At 32.3% G+C, this 17185-nt stretch overlaps 1 protein-coding gene across 5 annotated transcripts in view; it reads right to left on the bottom strand.

The window, feature by feature from the left end:
• The window catches only part of LOC124367240, a 78606-nt gene that overhangs the window by 27118 nt on the left and 34303 nt on the right, over nt 1-17185 (bottom strand). For 3 of the 5 annotated variants that reach the window (XM_046823923.1, XM_046823924.1, XM_046823926.1), the window contains one exon: nt 3850-3967. In XM_046823923.1, the coding sequence (XP_046679879.1) occupies nt 3850-3967 (118 nt within the window). The remainder of the gene's footprint in view (nt 1-3849; nt 3968-17185) is intronic. The other 2 variants (XM_046823925.1, XM_046823927.1) reach the window with 1 other exon arrangement.

Consider the following 17185-nt stretch of genomic DNA (forward strand, 5'->3'; position numbering starts at 1 on the left):
TCTAATGCTTAGTTTCTCATAGTCTGTTTGTATATGTCTTTAAAAAAAAAATCAATACCCTAAAAAAAATTAAATTACATTATACCAAGTTTGGCTCAAATGTGTATAATAACAAGGCCAGTTACTGAAAAAGTATATCATGAAATTATTTTTAGTATTTTCTAAATGGCGGCCATTAAAACTTTTAAACTTTGAATATCTTAAAAACTTTGAGCGCTGCCATTTATTCAGTTTTTGTATTGTTGGATATTCGCTGAGAACCTCAATGTGGGCCATGTCATGTCACAGTAAATCTGCTCTAAACCAGTTATTTATTATTCCATTTAAATAATTTTGGTGTCCTTATATTTGTGATAAAATCTTCTAACGCCTGTTATTTTATGCAATTCTTGAGAAAAATTGCTAGTTTTTAAGATCTTCAAAATTTAAAAGTTTTGAAGGCCGCCATTAAAAAAAAATACTTAAGATAATTTCATGCTATTCTTTTCAGTAACTGGCCTTGTTATCAAACAAATTTGTGTCAAATTTGGTGTAATTTAATTTAATGCTTTTTAAGATATTATTTTTTTGATAAAAAACACATACAGACAGTTGGAAATCTAAGTATCGGAGACCCACGTTCATATTGTGAAATGTGTTTGTCTTGACTTGAGCAATAACGTGGGGATACATTTGTCCAGAGAGTTAAGGGACACCATGTACATCGGCTTGTGGATACGATAACTGTCCCAAAATTCCAAACAATTTTGAAACTTGGTACAAACTTGATCTTATAAATACCTCGGCAAATTTCACTGACCTGCTTGGTATAACATTTCGTTCCAATATGGCAACGGTTTAAACTTTTAGAAATCAAAACTCCGTTATATAATTATGAACTATGAAGAAAAACTAAAAATGTTCTCGATTGTTTATAAAATGTACTAACTTTTGTAATAAGAATGTTTTTGGTATCTTGAACTGTTACCTAGATATTGAGTACACATGTAATTCCCAAGAGAATAAATTAATACTATTTCAGTTGCTACACATTCCACCTACTTCTTCGACTGAGCCGGAAGGCCCATTCATTATTCTCTGCTGCCAATATCCAAATACGTTATTAATATTTCTCGGAATTAAGAAACTATTTCACATTTTAATTTCTAATCTTTTAAGTATTCCTGTTTACACCGCGCTAAAGCATACAATTTAAAACTTTTAAGATTTTTTTACTTCGCTGTGGAAAATAAAATCCAGTCAAAGAATAAACTGAAATCTACAGCATAGTAATGAAACCTGCCGCGTCGCCTAAAAACTAGGTTTACATTTAAATATTGCCATTGCAGTTTGAACATTTCTTTGGATATTTAATTTTTAACAAGATAAATACTAGTGCTCAAGATGAATAAAAAATGTAGATTTATCCACAACAATAACATTAAAGTAGCATAAAATACTACTGATATAACAAAACTAACTAATTCCAAACAATATGTTACTAAATACATATACATCACTAATGTATCTGGCATTATAAACATTAAATATCACTACACATTTTAAAACATGTAGTTTTAATTAAACCATTGCATAATTAATTGAAAATGTTTCATTGTAAAAATATTTCAAAAAAACTTCGTTATAGGCCTAAGTGGCGACAAACAAAAATACGCACAAATGTCTACATATAAAAACAAAGCACTCACTCATTCGTAATTAATTATCCAACTTTCCAAATTCTCAGAAATATGTAATTTGGTACATGTATGCCTACATTCATAGGGGTTAAAATGGGGTTGCCACCCCTAGAATAACTATATTTTTGTTTTTCAATTTCCCGATGTCCAAGAAAGGATTTAATTTGACACACTAGCGTCTTATGGTTACAACATGTAAATACAAGATTGTCAATGAAGATCAACAAAAACCATACGGTTTTGAAATCGCACCCGCTACAAGAACTATATTTTTTTTTGTTCAAATATCCTAGAAAGGTAATTTGACACAATTATTCCCCATAGCTGTGTTTGTTATGCGGGAGACATGTGTTTTATCTTCTCAGTGGAATAACAAGACCGGAAATACCTTGGGCCGGAAATAGATTACAGCGTCTGAAAGTAGACGCTTTTTGAACAAAGTGATCGTTTCAGACCAACGCACATGTACTTTCTTGATCAGAACAACAAGGACATATTCATATATTTTCTTAATCGAGGCAACACACTTTTTGACAGAATAACTCCAACTATTGAAAAATGGATCAGGAGGTTGGAACATCTTCTAGTGACCACTTCCAGGAGAATTTATTAGGCTTCGAATTGTATTTTTGACCTAAAGGATTTTAGAGTAAGTTATGTACACAATAAGCGACGCTCATTAAATCCGAAAAATAAACGTTCAAACAACATCCAACAGGTTAGAACTTACTAAATTACTAACTATTATAAATATCTGTCTATTCTAAAAAAACACAAACTTTTAAAGAAAGACGGGGCAGGAATAAATATTCTAAACTCCATTCAATAGTTACAGTGGCTACTCCAACAAATAAGGACTTTTGTACTCCACACTTATCTAGGGTCTTGGCGGCCATTAAACCTCAAACTAGAGATGGGCGGTATATAACGTGTCGATAACATAGTTATTCAGTGGTAACCTATTACCAGTAACACCCTGTTATTTCAGTAACAGGTAGCCTGAAGGATTTGGCGGCGTTCTCATAACGTCTTTCTGGTAATTGGTTACTCAGTAATCTGGTTACTGAGTAACCTATTACCAGTAACACCATGTTATTTCAGTAACAGGTAGTGTGAATGATTTGGCGTTCTCATAACGTCTTTCTGGTATTAGGTTACTCAGTAATCTGGTTACTGAGTAACCAATTACCAGTAACACCCTGTTATTTCAGTAACAGGTAGCCTGAAGGATTTTGCGGCGTTCTCATAACGTCTTTCTGGTATTAGGTTACTCAGTAATCAGGTTACTGAGTAACAGCCGAAGCTATTATCGTGCAAGCAATGAGGCTAGGAACGGACCAGTTCTGGTAACGCTTTTCTGGTATTATGTTACTGAGAAACCAATAACGTAGTGGAGTGAGCTGGATGGTGCGGGAGGGACAGGGAATAAAAATATCAATTGAAATAAATAATAATAAATAAAGTAAACTTATTTATCAAAATAGAGACGTAGACTTGTTTCTGGAAAAAATGAAAACAAATCCGTTGTCTATTTAAAATTAGCCTACTAATCTAAATATTAAATTGTAGTGAGTTAGTTTACGTTTTCGTATAATAAACTATAATACAAAAATCTGCATTGACTTGTGCAGTGAAAATTTTAAATAACCACTTTATAATTAGTATATTTCAGAGTAGTCTTTCAGTCAAAAAATTACAATGTTACTGACAGTTAAATTTTCGTATACTATGTCTAAGTAGCCCCACACGTGTAGATTTAGTCTGACTCAGTTTGCTTGTACCTAACTTAATAACGCCAGTTCAGTAACAGCATGATGCTAATACCTAGCGTGGGTCGGCTGGTAACATGTTACCACGGTAATAGGTTACTGGAACGTAATACCAAGTAACCGCGTTATTTTGGTAATAGGTTATTGACAAATAACGGTACTTCCCATCTCTACCTAAAAACTGTGGGGCTGTGCGAGCGAGGAGGGGGGAGTGAACTGGGCATGCGCGAGATGGGGAGCACGCGACTGCGCATGCGCGAGGTGGTAGAGCACTCGACTGCGCATGCGCAGTCGGAGCGAGACCGCCTATCGGGTGACAGGACCAAGCTGACTCCAGTATCTAGCGGCAGCACAAGGGATGCACGATACAGGCAGCACATCCACGACAGACTTAGACTTACTGAACCCTCGTTGCAGGGCAGGGCTGTACTCACTGGGCGGCCGATAGATGTCCAGGGTGGGATGCTTCACCTTGCCATTGCCCGGCATTGCGCTGTAACGTCGTCTTGGGTCGCGCACCTGAAAAATCAAGAATATTTATGTTCCGTAAGCAACTAAAAAACACCATTATCCCAACACATCTTTAACATACATATTAAATCAAAGTCTTTTTATGTTTCAACAGTTTTTCTTTGGTATGGATTTGAGTATGACTGAAACAAGCATATTTAGCATTTAATGCCTGAAATACTACTTTAAATGCATTGTGATAACAAAGGTTTATAACTTAATTATTTCCTGTTTGCAGAAAACGTTAAAGGGATGTGACTAAAATATTAGTTTTACATTATATAACAAAAATAATCGGTTTTGAAAACTTGCTCTCTCAAGGTTTCAAAACCGATTGAATAAAAAGAACAAATTCTAACGGATTAGTAATTTATAGAGAGGAATATCGTAGTATATTTCACCTCTTTAATTGGTGTTTTAAAATTACGGCAAACATCAGCAGCATTTCTACCCAATTATGAGTATTTGCAATTAATTTATTGGATGTTATATCTTACAACTGTTGATTTTCGATAAACAACGTTCAACAATTTCCGGTAGTGATTGGCAGAGATGTTTAAACGCTAATCTTAAAATCAAATCGCCTGGGCATTTCCCTCCATTACTTTGATATTCAGGAATGGTTTCTTATCAGATGCAAGATTAAGTTACATCACTGATTTTCGATACAGAAGGTTCATCAATTTCCGGTAGTGACTGGCAGAGATTTTTTAATGGCAATCTCAAAAACAATTCGGCTGCGAATGTTTTCAACTACTTCTATATTCATAAATTGTTTCTTATCAGAAAGTTGCAAGATAAAGTTACATTGACTGATTTTCGGTATAGAAGGTTCATCAGTTTCCGGCAGTGATTGGCAGAGATTTTTGAATAGAAATCTCAAAACCAATTCGCCTGGGTATTTCCCTCGACTACTTTGATGTTCAGGAATTGTCTCTTATCAGATCCAAGATTAAGTTACATCGACTGATTTTCAATACAGACGCTTAATCAGTTTCCGGTAGTGACTGGCAGAGATGTCTGAATGGCAATTTAAAAACCAATTGTATTGCGAATTTTTTCAACTACTTCAATATTTAGAAATTGTTTCTTATCAGAAAGTTGCAAGATAAAGTTACATCAACTGATTTTCGGTACAGAAGGTTCATCAATTTCCAGTAGTGATAGGTAGATGTTTGAATGGTAATCTTTAAACCAATTCGACTGGGTATTTCCCTCGACAACTTCCAGGAATTGTTTCTTATCAGATGCAAGATTAAGTTACATCCACAGCTGATGTCAGTTCAAGACTGAACAAGCCAATGCCTGCCACACGCTGTCAGGAATGTCCGCAAGCGCTTCGAGACTCCTGAGCTGTTTCACAGATTGTTACCGCGGTCAATTACCGAGAAATGAGGCTAGGTGTGCGGTTCGCGTGCTTGCAGATGGTTAGGCAGATTGCCAGTTTTGAGATGGACCCCATGCGGGAAGCCTTGTCGCCCGTCAAACTGATGAGCGACTACAGTATGTATTCCTAAGTAGGGAATGCCGCTGGGCATAAGAAGGCCCACATTCGCGCACGCACACACACACACACACGCACGCACGCACACACACGCGCGCGCGCGCGTCCATTTACTGAACCAAACCCAGATTTTCGTTATTTGTAATTTTACTCTAAACTGATAAGTATGTATAGGCTGTAAAGATCACAACGAGAAAAATGATACCAAACAACGTGTAAAAAAGTATGTTACTGAAGGACTAGGTCTAGGACACAAGATGACTCATGGACGGAGAACGGCAGGTACCGAGCTGGCACCCCCCCCCCCCAACCGTCTGCGCTCGTGAGGGCGGAGGTACGTGTGTGCGAGGCGAATGCCCTGGACCTTCAGCTGTAGTCTCTAATTAACGATATCAAGAGGTAAACAACTTTTATTGTATACACCCTTATATGAATTAAAAATAACAAAGTGCCTGTTTACTAAATAGGACACTACACGAGTAATTTCGTGTTTTAATTTCTGAGAAATAGCCTACTATCCATCAACAAACAAATCTGAGTTTTGGTCCCTAAGATCCCTATCCTTATTTACTTTACAATTTATCACTGTTAATACCTGTACTGTAATGTAATTCTTAGATAGAAATATAACAACCTATTTATTATACCTTTATGCAACGTACTTTTTATTGAAAACAATAAAAAAACCTCTGATTCGTAACTGGATTTATTTAAGAATGTACGGTGCAGTCAGTAGGTTCATTTATTTCACTGCCACAACAGAACACAAGAAGAACTACTAAGGTTAAAAGTGTATTGCTTGTAATGGCGGGAGTTGGTACCCCTGACTACACAACCACAAACAAGAACTGGACGCGAACTGAGTGAGGGATGAGAGGCGGATATGGCGCCGTCAAGGTCAGATAGTTGGATCGTACTTGTTGCTACCCAGTCGTCTTTGCCCCTGCATGTCTATAGCCCTTTGTCTTCGAACATTGAATATGCCCAACTTTTATTCAATTATTATTAAGTAACTAGTTTTATTCAATTTGAAAGCATTCAGTTAATAATTTTTAACTGACATTCATATGAGATTAAGGACAGTTTAAGTTAGTTTACGACATCCATTGTAACAAAATGGACAAGAATATGCTCAATGCACGAGGAAAGGACATATTTGTTTTGTACAAGAAACCTGTTTGTTTTGACCCAATACAAGAATTATTTCTCGAATATAGGCTAATTATGTACAGTAACTCTACACCACCGATTCTAGTAATCCAATACATTCCAAGACAGGCTAGTACACAGAGAACACATAAATAAAATGTAGAACATTCAAAAAAGCAATATTTCGATTGAAACTGCAATGGTAACATCATCTGTTAACTAAAGATTAAAGATTTTGTTATCCTCAGAATAAAGATCTTTTGAACTTGAGCTTGAAAGATGGCTTCCACATAATGGGGACAAAATATTTCAAGAATTCCATTCTGTAAACGAATTCAAACTTAGATATTAGTTACGGTCGAAATTTTGGATTTCTCAGGTACCTAGGAAATTATTAACTTAACCTAATTTATATATTTTTGTGTCTTAGGCATTCGTGAACAGATTTTCGAACATTTTTAATCTAATACTAACACAGATCAACTTGGTACTACTCACTATTGTGACTGTTGTAATCCTTTCAAACAATTTACGAAAAGTCATACATCTCATTCTGGACTCAAACAAAACGTAACAGTTGTAGGCCCTACATGGAAAAATACTAGCCTGATGCAGTCAATGTACACATCTTTGAAAAAACTACGATTAGGCTAGGCTACCCCGATCCGTTCTGAAACGAAATATGAATTTGAGGCCCCGCAAATCAAATCCAGGACAAATTAATCTTATTTTGGTGAACAAAACCAAAATAAACTGATATTTCTTGCATTCATCGACAAATAAATACCACTACGATACGAAAACAACTAAACTAGACATGCCAAATACTCGTATGTTGTTAAAATGTAACCTAAGCATATCATATTTTGTTTTAGTGACAACTGTCTGTCGCCTTCGAATAAATTCAAATGGTTTTATCATCTCACTAGGCATTTTCATTATGAAACTTTTATTCCCCATACATAATTGTTAGGCCAGTCCCATTGCTCAAAATACGTAGGCTAACATAAAAAAAGTACTGCCACACATCTTGTAATTTACCGTCATAGTAAATAATAACCAATCTCCGATTATTTAAAACACACGCAACGTAAATCATATCCCAGTTATTTGTATATATAATTGAGTTGGTATAAGCGTGCTAAATTAATTTTGAAGTAAACCCTAACTCTGAAGAGTACAAAAGTCAACCTAACCTAATCTAAATGGAACCGAAAGGGATTTCAATAACACGTAATCAGTGTACACAATACATTACTGTTTATTTGAAAAACCATAACTATTCAAATATTTGTCTATATAATTAAAAACCGGGTTAATACTAAATAAAGATGGACAATTGCTGTACTTACTTTTGACATCCTCCTCTCTATATAACACACCACTGACTAATGATATGATAAACAGCAAGTACGTTTAGACGTTGTTTAAATCGGCACTACTTTGCACTTACTCCGCTGGGGTGTACGAAATAGATCCCTTAACTCCCCTGATCTCTCTCTCTCTCTCTCTCTTATACATTATTTTAACCCAAAAATTAAAACATTTGAAGTTTATAAACACGCCTATAGGTTAATACGCTCTGATTTAACTATATTAATGAAATTTATTTCAAATAAATCGAATTTATTTATCACCACCGAAGATTCGACAGTTTCTTCTGTCACATAGAGGAAGGAATTATGATCCTGTCCCTTTTCACATGGAATATCTTATTATTGATGTATAAAACTACATTAAATCTTCAATATTTCTAACGGTGTCAACTTTAATTAGCACCATAAATTTAAGAGCGAAACTAACTAAAAGTATTTGTTAACATTTTAAAACTGCAGAGAGCCAGAATAGGAATGACTAAGGTATTAAATATTGGGACTTCCAAAGGAAATGTTGAAAGGCATTCTTCCATTATTTGGACTAGAGCTCTTCCCGTATTTAGATGACGAATTAGTACTTTGGTGGTTTGTGTGCAAAACGTCGTGCCTAGAGGTGAGACGGTATTTCAGTAATCAGTACTTTGTAACGGTTACTTTTCTGTAACGGTTAATGAGAACCAAAAATACTGATGACAGATACTTTGTATCTAGTACTCAATATAAGTTACTAGATACTTATATTTTCTCGTACTGATTACTTTACTAGTCCTGAAGTACTCATATCCTCACTGATACCAAGTACTGAAATACTGATTTGAGGCTGACAACTACAAAATAAATACCGCGATCATAACGCTCCAACTGCAAAATATTGTTACTTCACAATTTAAATCACTTATCAATCCCGGTGTCAGTGTGATCTTCTTGAATTATTTTTGGGTAATAATATATTGTTTTAAAGAAAACTAAACCGTTTAATAATACATTGAGTTAAAAGTGTTTAATTATGTAAACTATGATTAGATATTTTATGTTTTTACTTCAAATGAGAGCTTATTTAATTTTTTCTCAATACAAAATTGTGTTAATATACAAAAAATGCAGCAAAGAAAATTAAAATTACTTGTAAAATAGAATTTTATTTTCATAACCTTAAAGAATACCCAGTGTAACAGCCCATTTGACTCTATTCAAAGAAGCAATTTATCGCACAACTCATTAATTACATCTCAAAAAGTATAAAATGTTTAGTAATAATAAAATATGTTTATAAACTTTTTACAAAATAACGTTGCACTCTTGAATACTATTAATTAAATCAAAGCGTTTACAAAACTGTGTGTTCGATACTGATTTAAAGTATCGAGATTTAAAACGTTACAAAAACTGAAATACTGATTAGATATCCAGTATTTAAAACGTTACACATACTGAAATACTGAACAAAAGTATCTAGTATCTAAAACGTTACCAGTACGGAAATACTGATTTCAAGTATCCAGTATTTAAAATGTTACACATACTGAAATACTGAACAAAAGTATCTAGTATCTAAAACGTTACCAGTACGGAAATACTGATTTCAAGTATCCAGTATTTAAAATGTTACACATACTGAAATACTGATTTCAAGTATCCAGTATTTAAAATGTTACACATACTGAAATACTGAACAAAAGTATCTAGTATCTAAAACGTTACCAGTACGGAAATACTGATTTCAAGTATCCAGTATTTAAAACGTTACAAATACTGAAATACTGATTTCAAGTATCCAGTATTTAAAATGTTACACATACTGAAATACTGATTTCAAGTATCCAGTATTTAAAATGTTACACATACTGAAATACTGAACAAAAGTATCTAGTATCTAAAACGTTACCAGTACGGAAATACTGATTTCAAGTATCCAGTGTTTAAATCGTAGCAAGTAAGGAGATACTGATTTCAAGTATCCAGTATTTAAAACGTTACAAATACTGAAATACTGAACTAAAGTATCTAGTATCTAAAACGTTACCAGTACGGACATTCTGATTTCAAGTATCCAGTGTTTAAAACGTTACAAATACTGAAATACTGATCTAAATTATCTAGTATCTAAAACGTTACCAGTACGGAAATACTGATTTTCAAGTATCCAGTGTTTTAAAACGTTACAAATACTGAAATACTGAACTAAAGTATCTAGTATCTAAAACGTTACCAGTACGGAAATACTGATTTCAAGTATCCAGTATTTAAATCGTAGCAAGTAAGGAGATACTGATTTCAAGTATTCAGTATTTAAAACGTTACAAATACTGAAATACTGAACTAAAGTATCTAGTATCTAAAACGTTACCAGTACGGACATTCTGATTTCAAGTATCCAGTGTTTAAAACGTTACAAATACTGAAATACTGATCTAAATTATCTAGTATCTAAAACGTTACCAGTACGGAAATACTGATTTCAAGTATCCAGTATTTAAATCGTAGCAAGTAAGGAGATAGTGATTTCAAGTATCCAGTATTTAAAACGTTACAAATACTGAAATACTGAACTAAAGTATCTAGTATCTAAAACGTTACCAGTACGGAATACTGATTTCAAGTATCCAGTATTTAAAACGTTACAAATACTGAAATACTGAACTAAAGTACCTAGTATCTAAAACGTTACCAGGAAGGAAATACTGATTTCAAGTATCCAGTATTTAAAACGTTACCAGTACGGAAATAATGATTTCAAGTATCCAGTATTTAAAAGGTTACAAATACTGAAATACTGAACTAAAGTATCTAGTATCTAAAACGTTACCAGTACGGAAATACTGATTTCAAGTATCCAGTATTTAAATCGTAGCAAGTAAGAAGATACTGATTTCAAGTATCCAGTATTTAAATCGTAGCAAGTAAGAAGATACTGATTTCAAGTATCCAGTATTTAAAACGTTACAAATACTGAAATACTGAACTAAAGTATCTAGTATCTAAAACGTTACCAGTACGGGACATTCTGATTTCAAGTATCCAGTGTTTAAAACGTTACAAATACTGAAATACTGATCTAAATTATCTAGTATCTAAAACGTTACCAGTACGGAAATACTGATTTCAAGTATCCAGTGTTTAAAACGTTACAAATACTGAAATACTGAACTAAAGTATCTAGTATCTAAAACGTTACCAGTACGGAAATACTGATTTCAAGTATCCAGTATTTAAATCGTAGCAAGTAAGGAGATACTGATTTCAAGTATTCAGTATTTAAAACGTTACAAATACTGAAATACTGAACTAAAGTATCTAGTATCTAAAACGTTACCAGTACGGAAATACTGATTTCAAGTATCCAGTGTTTAAAACGTTACAAATACTGAAATACTGAACTAAAGTATCTAGTATCTAAAACGTTACCAGTACGGAAATACTGATTTAAAGTATCCAGTATTTAAATCGTAACAAGGAAATACTGATTTCAAGTATCCAGTATTAGCGTTACCAGTACGGAAATAGACTTAAAGTATCCAGTGTTTAAAGCGTTACCAGTACGGAATTACTGATTTTAAGTATCCAGTGTTTAAATCGTAACAAGTTAGGTAATATTGATTTAAAGTATCTAGTATCTAAAACGTTACTAGTACGGAAATACTGATTTCAAGTATCCATTATTTATACCAGTATTTGTACTCAGCATCGCCAAGTAACGGTATCAGAAGTAACGGTTACAGGTATGTACTGATTTAGCCCATCTCTCATCACTTATATGCGCAATAGGACGGGTGGCGCCCATTAGGTATCTGACAGAAATTTCCCCCTCCCCTTGAAGCAAAGAAATGGACGTATTTGCGAGATCTAAAAGAGGTAATTATGTACTGTGCCTTTAAAGTGTTACTGCCATGTTTTTATGCCAATTAGTGTTCAGAGATAAGCAATTATGAACAGTACATCAACAGTAGTTCTTGGTACCGGTAGTTTATTCTTTTCTGCAATATTTACAAAATATTACGCGTGTTTTACAGTACTTTCGTTAAATATATTTTGCGAAAATCCCGTTATTTGATTGAAATATTAGGTACATAATTTTGAGCAGTCGGGATATTTGACAATAGGCTGGCAACTAAAAATATTTTTAAATTTTTAATATTTTACTATCCTCGTGTATAAAACTTCAATTTGGGAGATAGGATAAATTAATGGTCAAGTAACCTAAACGTTATGACTAGTACATTCTGTCAATAATGTAATCTTTTATTAATATAAAAATAAGGAACTAAACCCCTGTTAAAACATCTTATTTTGTAGACACACGTGTTTCGTCCATCTTCAGTGTACAATTTAATAACCTCTAAACAAATAAATAAATAAACCATTTTGAACACTTAAACGTGTGTTAAGTTTATAGTTGTAATTTTGATAAGTGTTTTGTATTTAATATTAAAATTGCTCAAAAATGTGGTTTGTTCCCTTCTTTACATTTATGTTTAAAACATTTTGAGGATCTTTAGTATAATTTAGATAAATATGCACGTCCTTTCCAATATTTTATGCAACTATGGCTAGTTTTTCATAAAGTTTCAGCCAAATGAGATGTTATAGTAGTCACGTTACTTTTTTCATGTACTTTTTTATTTTTCGGGAAACCCCATTTTTACTAACATTAAATATATTTTATATCTTTAATATAAATATGTAGCTAGAAAAAATATTTCAGTGAAGTAGTAAGGAAATTACCACTGAAGAGTGAACATTAGAATGGTATAACTGGTATAACACAGGAAACAAAGGATTTCCATTTTATACCAAAGAATGTATATAATAGAAAATAGAAACGAAAAACTAATTTTAAATTTGCTAGCACATTTAAGTATTTCAAGTAAACATTTACTGTGGTTTATAAAGATAAAGTAAAAGTTTATTTTAATATACTCAGTTAATATATACTTTTCGACTATATTAAGTATTATATTTAATGCACTTTTAGAGAACAAAACAATTGAAACAACATTATAAGTAGCCTAGCTACCTAAACGTTTGCGCAAAATCTACATCAAGCACATTTAGTGAATTTTGCAAGTATTTTTAAAATATTTAAAAATGAAATTTCTACATCGGCGAACAAAATTAAGAAAGGAAAAATATAGTGGTCATTATAAAAGATGTTCTATATAATTTTATAACATAACCAACGTAAAAAATATTCTACAAATTAATTTTTTCGATGTATTAAATCATATAATATAACAAAATTAAATTGGAGTGTTTTAGTTTACGATATAGTTCATAAAGGTAATCAATAGAACAGTGTATACTTTTTGCCGCCAAAGTGCACCGGGGATGTGTAGAACGGAATAATATGTGTAAATGTGTAATATTATTTTTTATAATGTGTACCGTGACATGTGTAGAACGGAATAATATGTGTAAACGTGTAATATTATTTTTTATAATGTGTACTATGACATGTGTAGAACGGAATAATATGTGTAATATTATTTTTATAATGTGTACCGTGACATGTGTAGAACGGAATAATATGTGTAATATTATTTTTATAATGTGTACTGTGACATGTGTAGAACGGAATAATATGTGTAATATTATTTTTATAATGTGTACTGTGACATGTGTAGAACGGAATAATATGTGTATGTGTAATATTATTTTTATAATGTGTACCGTGACATGTGTAGAACGGAATAATATGTGTAATATTATTTTTATAATGTGTACCGTGACATGTGTAGAACGGAATAATATGTGTAAATGTGTAATATTATTTTTTATAATGTGTACCGTGACATGTGTAGAACGGAATAATATGTATTATGTGTAATATTATTTTTATAATGTGTACCGTGACATGTGTAGAACGGAATAATATGTGTAAAATGTGTAATATTATTTTTATAATGTGTACTGTGACATGTGTAGAACGGAATAATATGTGTAATATTATTTTTATAATGTGTACCGTGACATGTGTAGAACGGAATAATATGTGTAAATATTATTTTTTATAATGTGTACCGTGACATGTGTAGAACGGAATAATATGTGTAATATTATTTTTATAATGTGTACTGTGACATGTGTAGAACGGAATAATATGTGTAAACGTGTAATATTATTTTTATAATGTGTACTGTGACATGTGTAGAACGGAATAATATGTGTAATATTATTTTTTATAATGTGTACCGTGACATGTGTAGAACGGAATAATATGTGTAAACGTGTAATATTATTTTTATAATGTGTACTGTGACATGTGTAGAACGGAATAATATGTGTAATATTATTTTTATAATGTGTACCGTGACATGTGTAGAACGGAATAATATGTGTGTGTAATATTATTTTTTATAATGTGTACCGTGACATGTGTAGAACGGAATAATATGTGTAATATTATTTTTATAATGTGTACTGTGACATGTGTAGAACGGAATAATATGTGTAAATGTGTGTAATATTGTTTTTTATAATGTGTACCGTGACATGTGTAGAACGGAATAATATGTGTAATATTATTTTTATAATGTGTACCGTGACATGTGTAGAACGGAATAATACGTGTAATATTATTTTTATAATGTGTACTGTGACATGTGTAGAACGGAATAATATGTGTATATGTGTAAATATTATTTTTTTAATGGGCACCGTGAGATGTGTAGAACGGATTAATATGTGTAATATAATTTTTTATAATATTAAAAAATAATCAGACTGTTTTTTTATGATCGCAGTAATTTTTTGTAAAATGGGTGAAATGAGTTTTTTGTGAAGTATATATTCGTAAAACCTTTTTGTCATAACGATCCCTTCCTGTTATCACCATAAATAAGGGTAGTTTTCACGAATATTGTACTTGGTGTATTCACATGATGGGTGACAGCGTTGCCAAATGGACGTCACTAATTTACACGGAGCGAGTGAGGACTATTTTTCGCCAGCCAGGGCTGCCAACTTGAGTATACTCGCGTGCATGTCTGAGGGTTAAAGCCTTACAATGTGGCAGTTGGCACCCCTTAGAGGACCTTGAGAGTGGAGCCAAAACGTCAGTCTAGTGGTACAAACATTTTCCACATAGAAAGTACCAAGACTGCCATCGTTGACTTTTACTTTCTGTTTTACACAGGGTGTGTTATAATTACATTCATGATTTGGAACGTAAAAAAAATAATTTTCTCAAAACTTCTACAAAATATTTGTTTGGGCTGGGAAAGGCTGAAAATATCACATCAACGTTCGTAATCTTTCTATTCGTTTTGGATAACGATTGGTTTCGATTCTTGACATTCGAATATTACGATAATCACTGACGTTTGTAAAAATTGTTGATGGTATAAAATCTAAGTACGTAATTTTTCTGTACGTTTTCGATAACGATTGGTTTCGATTCTTGGCATTCGATTATTACGATAATCACTGGTTTGTATAAATTGTTGCTAATAGGCTATCAAATCAACGTATGTAATTTTTCTGTACGTTTTTGATAACGATTGGTTTCGATTCTTGACATTCGAATATTACGATTACCACTGATGTTTGTAAAATTGTCGATGATATCAAATCAACGTACTTAATATTTCTATTCGTTTCGGAAAACGATTGGTTTCGATTATTGGCATTCGAATATTACTATAATCACTGATGTTTGTATAAATTGTCGATTATATCAAATCAACAAACGTAATTTTTCTGTACGTTTTCGATAATGATTGTTTTCGATTCCTGACATTAAAATATTACGATAATCACTGGTTTGTATAAATTGTTGATAATATCAAACCAACGTAGGCTACTTAATATTTCTATACGTTTTGGATAACGATTAGTTTCGATTCTTGACATTCGAATATTACGATAATCACATGTTTATATAAATTGTAATCTTAGTTAACGTTCACAGTGAATTTTACGCCCTTTGTTGAATGATTTCTCGCCTATGCAACGATACATACGATCAGATGTATAGGCTACGTAGAAGAATATGAAAGATAATTTTGCAATTTCCCTGAAATGTCGACTTTTTACATATAAACGAATAATAAATCTGATCCTTAGGACATTTTTTTTTGTTTGTATTTTAAATTTTCAAGCAATACGTATACTGTAGCCTATAGTAGAGCTTAAGACCGATATGTACTCTAATTATCCATATAATTAAATTATTGTGTACGCACCTAGTTTACGAATAACGATAAAATAACGATAATTTCCACCCTATGCTCATCAAGTTTATAATATTTCCCTAAATTTATATTTGGTATAAATCAAAATAGGTGTTATTTATATTTCATAAGTATCCCTAAGAGCCAGTTAAAAGATAGCCAGTAATACATAAACTGCTTTAAAGGTTATATTCCACAGTTATCTTTTATCCACAGTTGCTGAACATTTTTTCATCAGTGGACTAAAACATTATTTTGAATACATATGACGATTCATATAAGTATACTTGAATTAATCCGTTTTATAAAGTAATGTTTTCTAACACATTAAAACGGTTAAATTGGTTTTCAGTCGTGTTACTTTTTAGTATTTTCACAGTCACAGCTCCCGAAAATGTCTTCTTTGAAAACAGGATAATCAAAAACTAAATATTTTAGGAGGCAATTGCAATTCAAGTAGTAATTTGGCGCACGGAAAATAGCTGAATGTAAGGATGTAAAGTCATACTGAAAGAAATGGCATGTTATTATATAAAATTAGACGTCTATATACATGCATAAGGTATTGATTTTAAAATATGTAACTTACTTATTAAAATCATATATCATTAAAAAATAGTCGTTTTGTTAAGTAATAATATGTCACTTCCTTAAGTAATTTCATGTACTCTGTAACCGCTTTTCATTAAACATGGTTACAAAATTGTTTAAAATGGGTACACTTTCCTCGAGAAGTACTAAAAGGTTTTTTTAAATTTATTTACTAATCAATACAAACTTATGCAACCACAAACAGTAACTTAAAATCAATTTAATTCTAGGATCATTTTTTCGTATTCAAGAGAAATTGTCACCGGAAAACAACAATGAACAATTCTCGAAACAGTATGATTACAATTTTGTCATTTCAAGGTGATCAGGATTAAAATCTAATACGATTAATTTATATACCGCTATCACCGGTGTTTGTAACGTTTTAAAACATTGCTTAACGATTAAATGCAAAAACTTCGAGCAAAATGTAAGCATA

Source organism: Homalodisca vitripennis, chromosome 8 (genome assembly GCF_021130785.1).
Source record: "Homalodisca vitripennis isolate AUS2020 chromosome 8, UT_GWSS_2.1, whole genome shotgun sequence".
Taxonomy (NCBI): domain Eukaryota; kingdom Metazoa; phylum Arthropoda; class Insecta; order Hemiptera; family Cicadellidae; genus Homalodisca; species Homalodisca vitripennis.